This window comes from Populus nigra, chromosome 19, assembly GCF_951802175.1.
Source record: "Populus nigra chromosome 19, ddPopNigr1.1, whole genome shotgun sequence".
NCBI classification, from domain to species: Eukaryota; Viridiplantae; Streptophyta; class Magnoliopsida; order Malpighiales; family Salicaceae; genus Populus; species Populus nigra.
Genome location: NC_084870.1, coordinates 11,063,257 through 11,084,724, shown reverse-complemented (window position 1 = coordinate 11,084,724; position 21,468 = coordinate 11,063,257). Strand labels below are relative to the sequence as shown.

Genomic DNA, 21,468 nt, shown 5'->3' with positions numbered 1-21,468 from the left:
GATTTGTATTCTATGATGTTTTTAAGATAGTTTATATATTAAAATGTTGTTTTAAATTTTTTATTATTATTAACGACAGCATATTAAAATTATCAAGAAAAAAATCATTTTAATAATTTTTACATTCAATATACTTTTAAAAATATTAAAAAATAATTTTAAATAGACAGTCAAAACCTTAGATAATGAACTAGGATGGTGTCATGTTGGGGTCATATGCTAGCCAATTTTCATTATTTTTGTAATGTAGATGTGTTTTTTTCAAATAAATAATATATAAATACAAATAACTCAACTAGTGCAAATGTTATTAGTTAATAATGTATATATATACACGTATCATTAATTATTCATCTTTTATTTACAAAGATATATAACTTCATAAAATACGAGTTCAATTATAATAAAATAACTAAATCCCAGCTGATTTAGATTTTTCTCACAGAATTATTAAGACAAGAAAAAATATTTTCCATGAGAATTATGTTATACACCCAAACAAAGCCATATTGTGTCTATCCATATTATTTCTAGTGCAACTAATTATAAATGTCATCTATTGATATGTATTACATGATATCAATAGACACGTCACTCATTTTACATCTCTATCTTATTTTCTATTTTATAATAAAATTGGTATTTTTAATTAATAATTGTGTTAAATCTCACAATTATACTCATTTTTTCTCAAGAACTTGACTGCATCTAACAGCCCAATTTAACATCGTCGTCGACGGAAGGATCGATTGATAACAAAATAAAGAGTAAGAGAATGTCATTGGGATAAATATAAGCAGAGGGACCAAGCTCAGAAAATATTAAGAATAAAGGGACCAAACACACCAAAAACCCACTAGATTAAAGGGAGGTGCTGTCACGGGAGAAGGGGATGGGGAGTGTAAAAGCGCCGACACTGACGAGGACGACTGTGTCTGTTTGCTTCACATGTACACACCAGTGTGAGGGCGTAGTGCATGGACAAAAATAATTCCGGTGGCTTCTTCTTCTTGTTTTTTTAATGTCATGGCCTCTATAATAATTAATAAAGTGACTACGAAAATGAAGGAAGTACATGGATTGATCTATACTTTCAGCGAATGGGAAGTTGAGGGCACTCTCAATTGCAGCGGTCAAGAAAGTGAAGAAAGGCTTTCGAAGCTCGAAAAAATTAGTTTGTTAAGGGGTGTTTGGTATTGTATTCAAAATAGTATGTAAAATTCAAATTTTTTTTAGTTATTTTTTTATGTTTTTTCATCGTTTTGATATATTAATATTAAAAATAATTTTAAACAAATAAAAAATATTATATTAATATATTTTTAAATAAAAACATATTTTATAAAATAACTGTTATCATATACCGTATAATATATACCTCTTTGCACTCTTGCATCTCCCATGTCCTTAAGCCATCCACACTGGTATGTTTAACAATTGAAATTGTTCTTGAATGTTGACTCGGATAGGGTGTGATAAAACTAGTCTACAATTTTCTTTTTTTGTTCAAACTTGGATTATAAATAATAGGGAAGTCTATAGATGATGGCAATTTATCCAATTCTTTCCTCACTTTACTAGTTATGGTCTTAGTTGGTGTGTGTGTATCCCTCCTGCCTTATCTACAATTGAATACGGTGGCTCGTCCTTGATATGAAACCATTTTAGTTAGGCACTTAATATGAAAAGTGAGCAGCAACTTAATCCTGTTTGGAAGTGTGGTTACGATTAATTTTTAAAATATTTTTTACTTGAAAATACATTAAAATAATATATTTTTATTTTTAAAAAATTATTTTTGATATCAGCGTATCAAAATAATCTAAAAACACTAAAAAAATATTAATTTAAAGTAAAAAAAATAATTTTTTTAAATATTTATAAAATGCAAAAATAAATAGAAATACTTGTTGCCAAATGAACGAAAACCAAATTTCATCATGCAATGCCAGGGAAGCATCGAGTTCGCAAAAAAAAAAACTCCAAACTTTAAGCAGTGTGATAGGAATGTAGTTTGAGGTTAATAAATAACTCTCCTCGTAGCTGATTAATCAGTGGCATGTCCCCTCTGAATTGGAAATTTTGACTTCGACATGGAGAAACCAAATATAGACACCATCATTTGTTATTATGGTAACTTTTTCTCTTTATCAAACCACGTAGAAAAATTCGTTTTGTTAACTAGATAGGTTTTGTTTTTAGGACTAAACTTCACACATGGCTACTTTATATTTTTGTTTTTTTATTTATGGATACGTGTTTTTTTATTTATTTTACGTGCAAAAACCATATATTTTTTTCAATAAATTTTTTTAGTATTGTGATAGTTTTTGTTTTTATTCTATCACATAAAAACTATTTGGTTAATTATCTGATTTTTATTTTTTGTATTGAGCCCCACACATGATTGTTTTTTAAATTTTAATTTTATAAAAGCTAAAATAACAAGATTTTTATTCATAAATACTGTTTTTTATTTATTTTACATGTAAAAAATTATTTCACAATACCCTTAACCAAACATGTGATTTAAAAAAATATATAACTAAAAATATTTTTTAAAAACTATAATCTTAAAAGTTAGCATCACACCAAACACGTACTAAACCTATACTTTAAACGATTTTTAAAAAAAAAAGCGCACACACGCAAGCCGAGAGGGATTGGAGAAGTGTTGATTGGAAGTAAAGTGTTGATTCGAGAAGGTTAAAGTAATCCGGCAGGCCAAAGATTCGGAGCATGTTGAAAAGCAGAGGATCAAAGGGGTAGGAGGGCTTGTTTGTATTACCCAGATTCTTATCCCCTCGTCACGGGCTACTTGGAGACGGTGCTTGTGTCGAGTGGTATTTGGCGTCTCTTTTCGTTTCTCTCGAATTAAAAACAAGTGCATTTTTTATTGGAAAATTAAATTATACCAAATTCAAAGCAGAGAAGACAAGATGATGGCTTGGCTTATAACCCGAGTATGATTGGTTTTACTGATGTGGTGCTGACAAGATAAGGATTGAAAAAAAAAAGAAATGAAAAGAAGTTGAAATAAGCAAGTTTTTGCAACAGTGTTGGGTTGCTAAGCCTGACTATTTAGTAATTATTTTGAGATAATGTATTTTTTTGTTTGAAGATAAATTTAAATATATTTTTTTAAAACATATATTTTTAGCATGGTTACATCAAAATTAAAAAATTTTAAAAATATTTTTTAAGCATAAAATCATTAATTCAACACTTAAAACGTGCTAATGATAGTCACGAGAAGTCATCAAATCATCAATGTTTTTTAATCTCCGAGGAATTGCTGGGGTCTAAGCGAAACTTTGAATGCTTTGAAATTGTGTCTTCTTTGTTTTTATATTTCAAAATCGTTTTTAAAAATATTTAAATTTATTTATTTTATTTTAATTTAATATTTTTTATGTTTTTAATTTATTTTGATGTGTTAATGTCAAAAATAATTTTTAAAAATAAAAAAAATATTATTTTAATATATTTTTAAATAAAAAATATTTTAAAAAACAATCTTGATAACACTTAAAAAAAAAAAACTGCCTTTGCCTTGTCTCGTCAGCCATTGCATTGATATTGCTTTCTTTTTCTAACTGTATTGGCTAACAGTTAGGCGGATGCTTTATGTCAGTATAACCTTTTTGGTTGGAGGTAGGAGATAATCTAGTGGAAACTTCGTGATTAATTTACCAAAATTCTTTCGGGACAAGCGACTACATTGCCAGCGGTACAAAAATCAACCAATCATTCATGAAAGAAAATAACTTTGTAATTAATCTTAATGAGTCTCACTCGAATTTAATTAGATTCACTAAATTGCAAGTCAATACAGTAAAATAAATCAAAATAAAACCCAGCTTAATTACCAAGTCAAGTCAACTGCCAGCCCAACCACCACTCATCCTAGTAATTTCTTTTTTTTTTACTTTCCATGTTATATCAGGTTTGAGTGTTGTGATTGTTAATATAATGGTCATTGAAGGCTTATGTAATCATTAATTTCAGGATTCGTGAGATTAATCAGAATACGTGTAAACTGACTTAGACACCTACTTTAATAAAAAAATTATTTTTCTTTTGTTTTTTTGTTTTTTATTGTATGATTACAAATTCAGCAAGAAGCACTGTAGAATGCATAAAAGCCAACTAAACCTCTTATTGGAATTGTGGTATAAATAAAGAGCACTCAAAATTCAATTTTTCTTTTTTAAAATTACATTTTTGTAATTAAATTTTTTTAATATGTTGATATTAATATTCTTTTTGATAAAAATTATTTTTAAAATTAACTATTCCTGCAATTTACATGCCACGACAGTCCATAATCAATGACCGGGTCAGGGATACCAAAATCCCTGAGAGTTTCAAGGGCTACAAATATGTAACTTGCAACTGAAACAACTGCCTTCATGAATAAGCAATGCTTTCTTTCTTTCACTGTACGGTCTGTACCCGTACAGGTAAAAGGGTTACTTTATAATATTTTAGTAATTTTACCTCAGCTTTTTCCGTGCATTGGGTGACTTTTGTCACAGTTAAATTGTTTTTTTAGGACATAACTTTGCCCGTCACAAGAAAGAAATCACTTGCTTAAGCTTTCAAGTAGCTGGCTCGTTTTGCCTTTTTCGCTTTACATGTCGGTTCTCTCGCTCTCTAGGTGTTATTTCTGTCTGTTAACATCTATTTAGAATTGTAGCGGGACTGGATTTAAAATATTTTTTATTTAAAAATATATTAAAATAATTTTTTATTTTTAAAAAATTATTTTTATATACCATATCAAAAAAATCTAGAATATATATATATAAAAAATTTAATAAAAAAATCAAAATAAAAAAAATATATAAATTACACTGTGTTTCCAAACAGAACCTTAAACTGCAGCTATCCGGTTCTCATTGTGAAATGCAAAATCCCAGCCCATGATTTACAAACCAAAACACACTTCCGAACTGACCCGACATAATTTGGGATGGGCTAATCAAATATTGAAGCCCGATATTACAGTTTCCAGAAAAAACAATTATATATATATATATATCCTAAAAAATATTAAGTTGAATAATTACTGTCGTAACAAAAAAGAAAAACAAGGACCCGTGTTGCCAGGCAGACATGTGAAACAAAAGTATAAAACTATTTTTAATTTAAAAACGGGAATTTGAAAAATACACAAGTAATTGAATAATCCACCACTAAACATATGTATTGAAATAATAACATGAGAAGTAAACCCAAGAGTAAGCTGTAACTAATAAATACTTGTTGCGTAAGAGATATAAATATAAAGAAGAGAGATAAACATAAGAGATACAATTTAAAAAATAATTTTTTTAATAGGAGAGACGATTTTTATCATTTCTTCTTGGGATCAGATATAAAAAATAAATTGTGTGTGTGTGTTTATTTTGTTATAAACCATAAATATCCGGTAATTATAATTTAAATATCATAATTTTTTTTCTTAAACTCGCAACGGCCGATCTAACATATCTAGGGTTTACTCACTTGAACTCAACTGTCATTATAACTAAAGTGATCATTAATTTGTTGGGCTGGATCTAAGTACATGGCTGGGCTCTATTAGGCCATGATCAGTGGGCCTCGAAACCTGTTCGCAACCTTTTCTAAATCAAGAGACATTAAAGCAAAACTGTTTTAGCCTTTTATTTGAAAAAAATACCTAAAGGTAAAGCAGAAATATATATATATATATATATATATTAGAATAGGGTAATTATAAAATTGCTAATGTTTTATAATTATTATTATTTGTACCCCTTTAAAATAAAGATTTGCTTTGTTATTTTTTATATTTTGTTTGTTATGAGATCAACATCATGTTCATGATCAAATTTACCAGTTTTAAAAGTTAACATGGATTTATTTTTATTTTTTTGATTTGTTTTTATAAATTGATTTATTTTAAATTCATCATTTAACATTTAATTTATTTAAAATTTATCTTTTTATCTTCTTTTTTTAATTATATTATCCCGATCTTGTGCCAATAATCATGGGGTTTGCAGATTAAATCAATTTAACTGAGTTTTTTTTTATTGCTATAAGGTCAATTTTGGGTTTGGAATCAAAGTCATTGATTTCAAAGGTTAACGCGGAATGATTTTTTTTATCTTTTTAAAAATTAAATTATTCAAATTTATCTTTTAACATTTGATCTATTGAAAATGATCTTCATACTTGTTTTTCATTTTCTTTCCATTAGAATATCCTAAATATTTTTTTTACAATTTTTTTTTTCATGAGTTTTTTTTCTATTAAATTTGATCTTTATTTTTTTAATTCCTATTTTTTTTTCACCCGGCAAGTTTTTAAATTGATATTCTCTTCACGATTTTGTCATTCAAAACTAAATTGGTTGGGAACTAAACTTCTTAATTAAACGTAGTTCAAGGATTTTATAATTTCCATGGTCACGGGGTTTGTATCCTAACCTAAGTTGTCTCATTTTTGTTTTTGCTTTTTAAATTAATTTTTTATTTTTGTCCTTTAAATTTCAATTTCTGAGCCTAGTGATTTGATTCAATTTGCTTTTAAACGCATTCACCCTGATATCACCACAAAGTCAGAGATTTTGCATCTTGATCCAGGTGAGCTCGGATTGAGTTTTTTTGACCATTTAAAACGATATGTTTTTGTTAATTTTCATCCTTCCACGTTTTATTTTTTCTAGAGACTGAGCTTCACCTTTTTCCTTTTTATTTTTCTTTTCGTGGAGTTGTCATGTTCTCATTTGATTTTTTTTTATCAAGAATAGGTGTTTGAACTCCTTTTCCTGTATTTTTTTTATGAGATTTTCTCAATCTCATGTTCATGATCGTAAAGTTTTTTAGTTAACCCGGTTTAAGTGGATTTTTTTAAAAAAATTTTGCTCTTAATCATCGAGTTGTTTTATAATTCGGGCTGACTCAGATTAGCTTCTTTTAACCTTTTTATGTCATTTTTTAAATTTATCTACTTATTATTGTTGTATTTTTTAATCATATTATTTAAATTATTAATCCAAAAAATGACTCGGATTTCAAATTGTTTTTCTATTCTTTTTTTATGATGAATTTTATTTTGTCATTCCCATGACATGGCGGGGCTATAAATCTAGTCTTTCTGCCAATACTGGATGATAGCCCGGGATTATATAAAAAACAACAACATGGTTTCAAAATTTCTTACATTATTTCAATTTTTTTTAAAATATCTTAAAACCATATCATTTTGAATTAATCTAAATTAACATCACTTCAGTTAGAACTATTTATTAGTAATGTGAATCTCCTGACATAATATTCAAAAACTGTTCAAGATAGGCTTGGGTGTAGACTATCTGGACACGTCTTGGTTAAAACCTGAGAAATGGAAGAGATGAGAGATTATGGCCTTGAATGGTAGAATTTTGTAAAACCTGTTATTAATTTAAGTTCTGTTTGATGTAGCTGTTGTAAATTGATTTATATTTATTTTTTATATCTTGACTGATAAAAAATCATAAATATATTTTATCAAGAATAATTTTTTTAAAAAATTAAACATTTGTTACAAAATGAAGTTTTTTTTTAATATTTCCCTTTAAAATTATTTTTTTATCGAACATAATGATAATTTAATTTATTTTCATTACAAGTCGTGCCCCCCAAATTATTAGTATTTACAAATTGAGTGGTCGAATATTCGTTATCAGAAAACAAGTAACCAAATTTTTTAAATTTTTTTTTTTTGGGTGGAGAAAGCTTTGAGTCTTTATAACGGCGGGCATTGTTGGTGGGGGTAGTGACAACTCAATTTGTTTATTTTATAATAAATAAAAAATGCCTTAGGGTTTTCTCCTCTTCTTCCTATCTTATTGGAAAATCTTAAAAAGAGTGGAGAAAAAAAATAAAGTTAATTTAGGTAAATTTGCTTAACTAGATTTATTTTTTAAAACTTACAATTCATAAAATTCTTGAATTGAGTTAATTAAAAAACTTAATTATCAATTAATTTAATTTTTAAAGATGAAATTAAAAAAATGATATTATTTTAAAAACTTGCAAAAAAAAATATAATGAGGATTAAATTTAATAAAAAAATATATGAGGATTAAACTGTAAAAATAAATCTAAAAAATAATTAAAAAAATAAATTATAATTAAAAGAATAAAAATGAAATAAAAAAAAAATTGATTGGAAACAGAATTGTATTTCTAAGAAAAGAGAAGCTCAAATAAATGGAAAATTGGAGAAATTTAATTAAAATTAGTTAAGTGTATAAATTAATACTGTGTCTGGAGGAAGAAAGGCATCGCGTCGACTTTCGACAACAACTGTTCTCTTGCTTATTATGGATGGGCTTAATCCTACAATCACCTACAAGACAAGGCCCATTTGTCTCGAGGGATAAATCTGGCATTTCAAGGTTTGCATATCTAGTCAAATATCCAAATCCAAGTACAGTTTCTCTTCCCTGCGAATTCTTCTCTCAACCTGGTAGGTTACTCTGTGTAAACATTTTAGGAAAAAACCGCCACTAATTTTTACCTGAAAACTCAAAACCCTAAAAACATTTTTTTTCCAAGGTTTCTCAATTTTTTTCAATCTCTCTCTAATGGAAACCGAAGAAAAAGGGAATTCAATAAATCTATCCAGTAGTTCTATTAAACTCGAAAACGAATCTAATTTAACAACCACAATAACAACTGCCACAACAGACACCGACTCTGTTCCTGAGTTGCACGAGTCGCAACTCAATGGCGCTGATACCGAATTACAACAACAACCACAACCACCGCAATCTCAAACAGAAACAACGGTTCTCGATAAGAGCGATGCTCAGGATTTTGTTTTAGGCGAATCTCAATCAGTTTCTCTTCATCCGCTCATGGTCGAGGGAGGCGAAGGCGAGGAGGTTGCGGAGGCTACAGAGGAGAGTGAGGAGATTGCGGCACCGCAAGAGGATGTTGAGAAAGAAGTGGAAAATAGAGGTTTGGTTGCTAAAGAGGAGAGAAATGAGGATGTGAATGGAAACGCGAATGCTGGAAACAATGAAATGGAGACTGTGACCGAGACGGAGGGTGTTGCTGACGTGGCAGAAAAATTAGAGACATTAAGCCAGGAAGTAGAGACAGTGGAGGCGGAGGTAACTGAAATGAAAGAGAAATTGGAAGTGGCTGAGAATATGGAGAATATGGAGAAGAAGGATGCAGTGGAGGAGAAAAAGGAGGATGCTGACGTGGTGGACAAGGTGGAGATGGATAATGTGGTGGAGGAAGCTGAAACAGTGAAGGTGAAGGAAGAAGAAGAGGGGGCGGAGAAGACGGGGATATCTGGCATGGGGGGTGAAGTGGAGGCGATGGAGCAGAAGGAAGTGACTGACTTCCTGGAGGAAGGGAAAGCGGAGAAAACAGAAGTTGCTGACGTGGCAGGGGAAATGGAGGCCGTGGAGCTGATTGAAATGACTGAGATTGTGGAGGAAGAGAACGTAGAGAAGATGGAAGCTAACGAGGAGGAGGAAAAGCAGCCAGCCCAACAGGTTGAAATGACTGACATTGCAGAGGAAACCAGGGAGGATGAGAAAAATGAAATGACAGACATAGAGGAAATGAAGGTGGCAGAGAAAATAGAAACGACTGATGTGGCAGGAGGGATGGAGGAGGCTATTAATGAGGAAGGGGAAATGAAGGAGACAGAAAAGATTGACGTGGCAGAGGAAGGCGATGAGGAAGAGGATACAAAAGTGGAGATGGCGGAGAAGGAGAATGAAGCAGAGGATATGTTAGATGAAATGGAAGGGGAAATGAAGGAGACAGAAATGATTGACGTGGCAGAGGAAGGCGATAAGGAAGAGGATGCGAAAGTGGAAATGGCGGAGAAGGAGAATGAAGCAGAGGATATGTTAGATGAAATGGAAGGGGCCGAAGAGGAAGTCGAGAAAGTGGGTACAAGTGGTGGTGGTGGGAAGAGGAAGCGGCAAAAGAATGCCAAAGCCCCCTCTAGAGCAACATCAAAGAAGAAGACGGAGGAGGATGTCTGTTTCATTTGCTTTGATGGAGGTGAACTTGTGCTATGCGATCGCAGGTGAAAAAATAAACAAACTGTTGATGCATTGCTTTATGTTTTTGTAATTTTAGTTCTACGTGCATTGTTATGTTAAGAGTTTTTGTTATCATGGTTTTAATATATAATTGCTCGTGTAGGGGTTGTCCTAAGGCTTATCATCCTTCCTGTGTTAATCGAGATGAGGCTTTCTTTCGCGCTAAAGGTCGATGGAATTGTGGTAAGTTGTCTTTTATTTTTATTTTTTATATTTCCCTTGCTGTTACCAATAATTTTGGTAGTGTTTATTTGATGGAGCTTATTTGAATTTGATTATCCATTATTGTTACTGTGTGGTGTTTAATATGTTTGTTTCTGCTGTTCAGGAATATTATGACGTTGCCTTTGACTCTTTTCACTTGTAATTTGCTTTCATATTTTTAGATGACTGCAAGGGCTGAGAGTAAACTTTGTAATGGTGATAGTAAGAAAGTGTATCTGTGTATGTACTTAGTGCGGGTGGTGTTTCTTTTTGCAAAGGATAGTCCTAATTTCCTTCCTTGCAGCACTTAGAAAGAAGAAAGCCACTTATAGGGACTAGTTTAGAGTACTTCAAACTATTCACAAACCATAGCTGCTCCAATCCTTGCAATTTTTCATCATTCTTTTAATTGAAATTGCTTTCAAGTATTTAAGTTGTTATTTTTCTTTTCTTTGCAAAAGGTTTGATGCACACAACAACAAAGCTTGTTGAAGCAGACTTGTGTGAAGGGACAGAAGTTTTTGCCCGTCAAACTGTTAAAGTTTTGCAAGCCCATTGAGTTGGTTTAATGTGCATCATTTGACATGTTACATTTTCTCTAATGGTTAGGACTTGTGAATTGTTGAAAAACTCAACCAATTGCTAGTATTTGCAGTATTCAGGTTTGATTGGAATGGAAAAGTGTGGTGATTACTATAGTGGAAAGTGAAAACAAAAATTAATGTTTCAATCACAAGGTCAAAATATCTGAGGTCTCCAGGGCAGTTATTAACATGAAGGCAGTTGTGATGTTTCCATTGCTTTGTAAACATATTTCTGTGAGGGGCTATGTTATACATGTACTTCAACTCTATCCTTTTGGCCTCTTTATACAATTTTGGGTCAGTTTTCAAGTAACAATTGATGCTAAGAGCAACATATTCTGTTTTTACAAGAGAGTATATTCTTTTTAAACTGGTTGAGAGGGAATAAATTCTATCTTCTTTGCAAAATGGTTTGCATTACTTCAAACCGTTTCATTTACAGAAAACTGTAAGCAACAAGAAGTTTAGTTGACTGGTCATTCATGGCAATCAACATATATAAGGGCTTGGATATGATTTTAATTTATTTTATCTGAAGCTATTATTTTTCATGATAGCCTGTTTGTAGCAGAATAAAGGAAAAGTAATAGAATTTTACTAGCATGAAAATAAATTGTATAAGATCTTCTCATCCACGTAAAGGACATTTAAAAGAAGGGGAGTTAGAGGTGAGAATTTAAACCAATTTATTATAGGGTACAGCAGCTGGAATATATTTTATCATTTTGAGCTGCAAGATTCCTGAGTACATTTTATCAAGAACCTTCTTTCCTGCAAGTACCTAGATGCCCTTTGTCTGACTTCTGATGTATGCGTCTTGAATCTTGACAAGTGCTAATTGTTGTATGCTAGCAGAACAGCTATGTAAAATACAGTGATTTACCTCTTTGTAGCTTCTCATTCAGTGAGGCAACCACTTTCTAGAGATATTGGATGTGATAAGCTTAGTGTTTTGGGCAAAACACCTGAATTAGATATATAGAGAACATACTTTTAGAGACTCTTAGTTTGTCCGAAAAGTACATTTCATGGGAAAGAGGAAATTTGAGTTCTTGTTTTAGTAATTCATAATTGCATCTAGGTCTTTAATTTAACAGCAATTCCCTGTCTGTTAAATAGAATGACAGATCACGTGCTATTTTAGCATCAGTGACAATGATGGTTGCCTGTTGTATGCTGCTGTCACTGCGAATGCAGATGTGGCAAGCACATTGAAATGTCTTTAGTGTTTCTTGTATAAAATTTGTCGGTGGCTCTTTCACATATGGTAGTACTGGTAATTATTGTCATTTGATGTGCAGATGTGAATACTCTAGGGAAGCTATGATTTTTCTTTCTAGATCTGTTACCATCTATACACTTTTTTTCATTGAATTTCTGCATATGAATTTATGTTAACCTGGGTCATTTGTTCTATCTAATATAAGTTTTGTTACTTTGTTGAACTAGGTTGGCATCTATGTAGCAACTGTGAGAAGAATGCCTATTATATGTGCTATACATGTACCTTTTCATTGTGCAAGGGGTGCATTAAAGATGCTGTCATCTTATGTGTACGAGGTAACAAAGGTTTCTGTGAGACGTGTATGAAAACTGTCATGTTAATTGAAAGGAATGAGCAGGGAAACAAGGAAACGGTATGCTCAAACTTTTTTTTCCTTTTCCTTTTTAAATCTGCTCTGTTTTCTTTCTTCCTTGGTAGTTTGGTATAATTGTTGAAGACTGTAAAGAATTAATATTTTCTCAATGTTTTATGTACAAAAAAAGTATACGGTTTTTGAGAAAGAAATTTAGTTATAAGTATCAAGTTTGTTTGATGTCTTTTTAACAGCCAGCTGATAGTTGGAACATGATGACTCTTTAGAATGTTTCATATAATACTCTGCTAGGTGTTATTGTGCAGTTGATATCCTTGTTTAAATTTCAAATATACCAATTTTTAAATTTGAAGGATGGTGATTTTCTAACAAGTGATTATCTTTAAAATGTTGCATTTGTGACTCTACTAGGTGTGCTCGGGCTCCTTGGTATCCTTGTTTATTTTTAATTATACCAATTTGTGATTTTGATGGATGGCAAGTCGCGAACAATTTATTAGCTCTAGATTTTTGGTGTTATTTTATGTTCATCTTCCACTGTGTCCTGATACTCTAAATATCAACACATGCTTGGGTGTGTAGATAAGCAAATATAATGGCTATAGAAAAGTATGTGCTGAATATGAAACCTTATTAATTGGTAGTTGTACCCATAATGGCTAATGCAAATCCAAAAAATCAAGATTTCAAAGTATTACCATTTTGTTTCCTGCATTATGTTTGTTCTAACTTCTTAAGTGCTCTTCTCTCATTTTCTTTTGGAGAGATTTAGGAAAGAAGAGGTGAAATCTCTCTCTCAATAAGAGAAGATATTTAGGAAAGAGGTGAAGAAAAAAGCTCATTAAAGAATTGCTTCTCCCCTAAGTTTTTTCTGAGAAAGAATAAACGCACTCGTTATGTTTTGGAGGCAGTGTTTCTATTTTACATGTGATACATGTTACTATCTAATCAGGCATTTGCTTTATAGTGTACTGTTCTCCACTTTTTAGTGGAGCATCTTGCATAGATGTTGTCTGTAATTTTCTTTGGCCAAGTGACCATCTAATGCATCCTTTCCAGCCCCAAATAACCATATACAAACTTCATTCCATCCCTAACTTGATGCTTCACTAATGTTTTTACCTTGCCCCTTATTTTAATGGGAGGGGAAAGATTACTACCGCACCACCTTCGTTTAGGGGAATTTTTTTCTCATAAAAGGTACAGACAAAATCTTTTACTATCTGAGGGTAAAGGGGATTTTGAATTCAATCCCTTCCCTCCTTAAAACTCCAATTTGGCGTTTTGGAAATTTTTAATTGGTGGAGGCAATCGGGTGTTTTTCTTTCCTTCTCCCTTAAACTCTCCCACCCAAACTTAGTGTTAGTTTCCATCAATTTTTTATTTTTTTTACTTCTTGTTTGTTAACTTCTTTGTTGAAGTGTTTTCTTATTTTTATTTTATATATTCATTCTCAGCTCTGCCCTGTGCTGCACCTTTGTACTTTTGCAGGGTCAAGTAGATTTTGATGACAAAAGTAGCTGGGAGTTTCTCTTCAAGGATTATTGGACTGATTTAAAAGAGAGGCTATCTCTAACGCCAGAAGAGCTTGCTCAGGCTAAAAATCCATGGAAAGGTTCTGATTCACATGCTGGGAAGCAGGAATTGGCTGATGAGCTTTATGATGTGCACAATGGAGGATCAGGATCAGGACCAGACAGCTCTGAAAATGCAGAAGTCACTACCTCTAAAAGAAGGAAGCCCAAAAAACGGCTGAGGTCTCGAGCAAAGGAGAGGGATTCACCAGGCTCGTCATCATGGGCTGGAGGGGAATCTGCAGATGAAAGTGTTGAGTGGGCATCAAAGGAGCTTTTGGAGTTTGTTATGCACGTGAAGAATGGTGATCAATCTGCTTGTTCTCAATTTGATGTGCAGGCTCTCCTGCTTGAATACATAAAAAGAAACAAACTCCGTGATCCTCGTCGCAAAAGTCAAATAATATGTGATTCTAGGCTTGAGAATTTGTTTGGGAAACCTCGTGTGGGGCATTTTGAAATGTTAAAGCTTCTTGAATCTCATTATCTTTTGAAAGATGATTCGCAGGCAGATGATCTTCAAGGGAGTGTTGTTGATACTGAAGCTAATCAGTTGGAAGCTGATGGGAACTCTGATGCTCTTATGAAGGCAAGTAAGGATAAGCGACGAAGATCACGTAAAAAGGGTGAGGGGAGAGGACTGCAATCTAATATTGATGACTACGCAGCCATCGATATGCACAATATTAATTTAATTTACTTGCGACGTAGTTTGCTTGAAGATCTAATTGAAGATACTGAAGCATTTTATAATAAAGTTGTTGGATCTTTTGTGAGAATAAGAATATCTGGCAGCGCTCAAAAGCAAGATTTATATCGACTGGTCCAAATTATAGGTGAATATATAGATAACTATCTGCCTTCTGCATGAATTTTGACCTGGGCCTGGAAGAAATAATCATTTAAGAATTAAAATTTTTTATATGATGCCATGTGCAGGTACAAGCAAAGCTGCTGAGCCTTATAGAGTAGGCAAAAAGATGACTAACTTTATGCTGGAAATATTAAATTTAAACAAGACAGAGCTTGTATCGATCGATATAATCTCAAATCAAGAATTCACAGAGGTGATTAGTGTTAAAACTTTTATTTCATGTTAATTTTGCCCGTTTGTGTTTATATGGCTTCACTGCAAGTGAAAATTTTCAGCAGCCTCTGTTTGTAGTGAAGAATTGACGTGTGAATATTTGGGGATTTTCTTCTTTGTACACCTGCCTATAATAATTTAAGTCATAAAAATGTTTCTCTAAAATCATATAATTGCCAAAGTCATTTTTTTATGCTTTATGTTTGCTTTTCTTTTTTGATCTGCAAAGTTGGTTTTGAGTGGCTCCTTTTTACTAATTTTTTGTCCTGTTTATATATCAGCAGTAATGCATTTTTCTCTATGATTATCTCTCCATTAAACTGGATTTTCTTATATTTTTTAGGATGAGTGCAAGCGTCTGCGTCAGAGCATAAAATGTGGACTTATCCACCGGTTGACTGTTGTAAGTACATTTCTTTTTATTTGTCTTTTAAGTTTCTGCACTCTCTTTGTCCTGAAAGGCTATTTGTTGCTTGTAGGGTGACATTCAGGAAAAGGCCATGGCAATCCAGGCGGTCAGAGTTCAGGATGTAAGTTTTTTGATGTGATCTATTGTTGTAATACTTCACCTTTTCACTTGTGATCTTCCTTGCCAGTTTTGGAATATGTTCAATTTTCATCATAAGTAATGTTGAACCAAAGTATAATGTTGACAGTAAGAAAAAATGATTGACTACCAATTGAATAGTGGATGGTGCTGGGCTTCAAAGGAATGCATGATCAAATTGCCAGCATTTTTGTTTTCTCATTGCCTGTGTATTCTTCCTTTTTCACATAAATTCCCTTATGGTTGAAAGAAAACTATAAGGTCCCAACTTGACAATAATGTTAAATAATATCTGGTTAGCAAAAATCAATGGAACATTTCCTTCTTCTTTTGAAAAAAAATAAAGAACTGTAAGATATGTACATTTTTTGGCATCATGAAGCATCCTCTGCAAGGTTTGGAGGAGTCAACAGTTTCAATAAATCAACTGGTATAGCTTGTAATTCTCACCTCCTTTGGCTTGTTGCATCCCAACTTAGAGTCAACTGACTTGGAGCAACAGAAGTTTTCATAGTTCTTTGTGGAAGGGGCGTCTCTCATTACAATCTATGGTTATGTTGACTAACGAATAAATGTGTCAGCCACATTAGTGACCGACTCTCCCTATTGAATGCTACCTTAAATAAAGTACTAGAATACTTGGTATTAAATATGTCTTCTAATCACTGAGTCTTTTTTTCAATCCAACCAATTAGTATCTGTTCCCTTCTAACACATGGAATCTCCCTAGGTACTATATGATTTAAAACTTTCTGGGATTCATTTTGTTCCAGATAGAAATGGCATAGAAGATTATATAACTGAACTCAATTAGATGGATATTTTGTGTTTAATGTGCAATATTTTTGCTCATTGACGATATCTATTACCTTTTCTTGTAATATCCTGTGTTCCCGAACTCCAGCTGAACACCATGGTTTGTCAAAGCAACTTTATTTTTCGAGGAGCGTATGCTTCACTCTTCAAGTAAATGTTATTTGGATCGTTTTCTGTTACTTCTGATGTGGACTCGATTATTTAGCTATGCTTCTCGAATATGTTTCTTGTACCCAATCATATCTGTGTTTTTGTTTATTTAATGCTCATTTCATTTTTTATGCTGTGGTTATGTGATAATTACATTACAAGTTTTTTTTTTCCTGACAGTTAATGCTCTTTATTCTGATGCAGTTGTTGGAAGCAGAGATAACACGTTTCAGTCATCTCTGTGATCGAGCTAGTGATATGGGACACAGAAAGGAATATCCTTTGCTCTTGAAATCTTATCAGCAATTATTTCTTTTTTATTCTGTTCTGTTGTTTGCTTGTCATTACCATTTTATGTCCTTTTTTACAATCTGGACATATGATGGAAGGTGTGGGTGTTCTCTGACTTCTGGAGCCTCATGCTGGATGCTTCAATAGCTGTTGAGTTCTTGGGTATTCTAAATCTATTTGTGATTTAGCATAACAATTCCTTAAGTCTTGCGAACTGATTGAGATAAAGGTGCTGCGTGTTATACGCTCTTAAACTTAAGCTGAAAAGTTGAAAGTTTACATGATCTCTATTTTCAGAGACATACTTCACCTGTGAGCTGCTACCAGTTATATTATTCTCTTTGGTTGGGTTGCAGGATTTGAATATTTTTCTTGGTTAAAATAAAGAATATGTATACTGACATCATGCTCAACCCTTTTCACCTTGCTCCTTCCCTTTTTCTTTCAAGGGAGAAGGTAGCCATTATTATGTAATCAACAATCCCCATCTGCTGGATTTGGCCTCTTTCTCTTCTCAGTTACATTAGGATGACCTTTTTCACGAGCCTTAGTTGAACATCTCAACAATAGAATATTTCTTGAAAAAGAAAAAAAACAAAGATTTTGTGAACTCGTTACAAATGATAGTGACTAGTAGGTTTGTTTGAAACTTTTATACATGATTGTTATGTAGACAAACTTGTAATTATTGTAAAGGTTGCTATATATGTGTAATGCATTATCACCCCCTCATCCATGTGCACAATATCAGTTTATTTACATGAAACAAGCATGTAAGTTGTAATTGCATACAAGTGGTTATTGATGATCTGTTAAGAAGTTTAAATATTGTTTCTTGGCAGCTTATCAAGTTAAATAGCTCCTCTTATAAGCAGAAAGTAAAATGTGTTATTTTGATCTGGGATTGGATATAAGCATGCTCGTCCATAGAAAAGAAGGGAAATTTGATCAAGTAGAAGACTAGAACACCTTTCTATATTCTATTATGTCAGAGTCATTATATTTTTTGAAATGGTTGCATTCCTTCGGACAGTTAAGTAGTCCTTGACATTTGTTCACGCTTAGAGAATGTGTAGAGAAGTTGCAGCTTCTAAAGACACCCGAGGAGCGCCAGCGTAGATTGGAAGAAATTCCAGAAATACATGCTGACCCAAATATGGATCCAAGTCATGAGTCTGATGAAGATGAAAGCGAAACAGAAGATAAGAGACAAGGTCGCTTACCTTTTTTTTTGTGCATTTCAAATCTATCCTTCTAGCTTATACCGATTATATGTTTCATCTTTTATTTATGAAATACATTTTGGTGTTGCAGAAAACTCTCTCAGACGTAGAGGTAGTGGCTTTAGCAGGAGAGGGAGGGAGCAAATTTCCCCTCGAAAAGGAGCTTTTGCTTCAAATGATACCTGGGGTGGATCAAGGAGTTACTCAAGCATGAATCGGGAGCCAAGCAGAAACATGACTGATAAAGGTTTCTCAAACGAAGGGGATGATTTTGGAGCTGGTGAGGCTGCGAATGAAAATTTGTGGGGTCAAGGAAGAGAAAAACCAACACAGCAGTCCCAGAGTTGGGAAATGCCAAAAACTGCTTCAAATGCATCCCAGGCTAGGAATTCTACGGTAACATCAGAATCTGTTCCTAGGGTTGCACCAGAAATTTCACCTGCAACTCCCTCTACAGTTGTCGCACAATCTACTGCTAAAGTGAATGAAGCGGAAAAAATATGGCACTATAAAGATCCATCTGGAAAAAATCAAGGGCCATTTTCCATGGTGCAGCTGCGGAAATGGAATAATACTGGATATTTCCCTGCTGATTTGAGGATATGGAGAAATACTGAGACAAAAGATAACTCCATACTTTTGACTGATGCACTGTCTGGAAATTTCCAGAGTGACCCTCCAGCAGTGGACAATAGTTTCCCGAAGACTCAATTGGTTCAGAGTCCACATCTACCATCCTCATATACTGGGAATATTGCTCAAGCTGCACCAGTTCCAGTTGAGGTCCCCAAGTACTCTACGGATAGGTGGGGTTCTGGGACAAACCTCCCTTCTCCTACTCCAGGACAAACTGCCACAAGTTTGATGAAGGGGCAAGTTTTTGAAAGTCAAGTGACTCCAACTCAATCTCAACCTGTGGGTTCTGTCCTAGGAGCCAACCAATCCTCAGGAGACAATGTAGAACAGCAACATGCTACTGTTATCTCCGGGACTCCAAAAGTGTCTCATGGAGTGAGCCCAGTGCCTAAGCTAGAAACAGGCATGCTTCCAAGCTCTTCAAATGCTCCTCAAATGCATTCTCAATCAATGTTGACAGGTGAATCACCCAAGGTACTGGTTAATTCCCATCTGCATTCAGCACTTGATACCACCGGAGCTTCTGTTAATGCAGCTGTTGATATAAGAAGTCTCCAAAACCTGGTTCAGCCGGTGACTAGTGGTAACTCTCATGTTGGCATACATGGATGGGCTGGTTCAATTTCAAGGCCAGAAATGAATGCCTCACATGCTGCAGTAACTGGGACTGGATCTCAAGCATGGGGAAGTACCCAATCCCACAAGGCAGAGGCAAATAATCTGGTTTCTATGCCTTCACAGCCCAGTACCTATAGTAACTGGAGCAATGCACCAACCTCTGTCCAGAACCCCACTTCATCCTTGACTACAGGAAATCCAAGTGGGTTTTCCCCTGTGACAGGCACTGTCACCAATCCTTGGAGAGCTCCTGTTCCAGGACCATCAAACATTCAACCTTCTGCTCTATCCAGCAGACCATGGGGAATGGGTATTACAGAGAATCAAAGCACTACTCCAAGGCAAGGGTCAGAAAACCAAAATACTGGCTGGGGGGCAATTCCAGGAAATCAAAACATGGGGTGGGGAGTATCCTTACCTGCAAATTCAAATCAGTGTTGGATTGCTCCTGGTCAGGTCCCAGCAACTGGAAATGTGAAGCCTGTTTGGGTTGCTCCTGTCCAGGGACAAGCACCTGGAAATGCAAATCCAGGTTGGGGTGCTCCTGTTCAGGGACAAGCACCTGGAAATGCATTTTCAGGTTGGGGACCATCTGGTCAAGGGTCTGCACCAACAAATGCAAACACCGCTTGGGTTCCACTCAGTCAAGGACCACCACCTCCTGGGAATGCAAATACAAATTGGGCTGTGCCTACCGGGAATGCAGGCACATGGGGAAGTGACATGAATCAAATTGGAGATAGATTTTCAAGCCCAAAGGAAAGAGGTTCTCACGGTGGAGATTCTGGTCATGGTGGAGGCAAACCATGGAATAGGCAGTCATCATTTGGCAGAAGTGGAGACTCTCCCAGACCTTCATTTAAAGGGCAGAGAGTGTGCAAATACCATGAACATGGGCATTGCAAAAAAGGATCTTCATGTGATTATTTGCATACTTGAGAGCTTTATGAATTTTGGGCAGCATAGATTAGTTAATCTCTGTACAGTAATCTTATTTGATAGAAGTTTGTTGTGATGATAATCATCATTTGATGCTTTATATTGGTACAAACCTCTTGCAATAGCTCGATCATTTCCCATCCATGGATTTTCTGTGTAGGCTCATGGCTGTATGTCCTCGCATTCTGTTAACAGTTTATCTGAATGCTCGAGGTAGATGCCTGGGATAATTTGTTCCGCTTCCATGAAAAGCTACACTCTTTTGATTTGATTGCTAGTTAGGTTGTTGGTTGATTGACACTTTTTATTCCCTTTTTTGCATCAAATCGATTATAATTTATGCCCATGGGCTATTACTTACGGGTGACATGCCCTGAGATTATTACCTGTTTCCCAAGTTCTTATTTCTTTATCTAAATAAATGATTGTATCAATTTATCCCTCGGATTTGCACTGCTAAATCACGCGATAGTTTACTTATAATATCATCAATGTGTTGAATCATATGGCACGGGAATCAATTCTTTAGGGTGATTCAATATTGACTTTCAAAAAAAAATTAACACAGTAATAAAAAAATCTAGCTGAATAACAACATTTGAAAAAGTTTGTCGGGCTTGTCTTCTTTATTAATGTCTAAAGCTTTCTTTTCATCCATATAAGGGTTGCTTCTTCCCTTTTGAATTCATAAAGCTGGAAGAACTTTGGTAGTCTGCAAATCCCACATTCTGCTCCGTATCTCCTCCCATTCTTGATCATTTGTGTTAGAACACAATAGAGCACCGAGTGTTCTTGTAGCTAAAGGTAGGCCACAGCACTTACTGACAATTTCTCTACCGATTTTCTCCAACAGTTGAAACGGCTAGATTGGTTGATGTGGTTTGCATGACTGAAGCTACACTTTCATGGCGTGTTGTCACAGTAATCTCTCCCCTCCCCAAAACCTTCAAAGGAGCCAGTAAAAATCAGAATCCTCAGGCGAAGAAGTTTTTGGTACAGATACAAGAGGTGATTTCCTTGGATGATCTCTAGACCATGGTCATCCTTGCTTTAGCAAACGTTAAAGTGACTCGCACATCTCTTCTAACTGTGATTACCATCTCCCTCGTTCCCT

The 21,468-nt window shown here is 34.0% G+C and overlaps 1 protein-coding gene across 1 annotated transcript; it reads left to right on the top strand.

Annotated features, from left to right (window-relative positions):
* Positions 1-8,441: 8,441 nt before the first annotated feature.
* On the top strand, positions 8,442-20,631 carry LOC133680574 (zinc finger CCCH domain-containing protein 19-like). The gene is made up of 10 exons (XM_062103590.1): positions 8,442-10,071; positions 10,191-10,270; positions 12,325-12,512; positions 13,965-14,883; positions 14,987-15,114; positions 15,478-15,537; positions 15,614-15,664; positions 16,852-16,922; positions 17,998-18,152; positions 18,253-20,631. Exons 1-10 carry the CDS (start codon positions 8,603-8,605, stop codon positions 20,352-20,354), a joined length of 5,223 nt encoding a protein of 1,740 aa, XP_061959574.1. The 5' UTR covers positions 8,442-8,602; the 3' UTR covers positions 20,355-20,631.
* Positions 20,632-21,468: the final 837 nt, after the last annotated feature.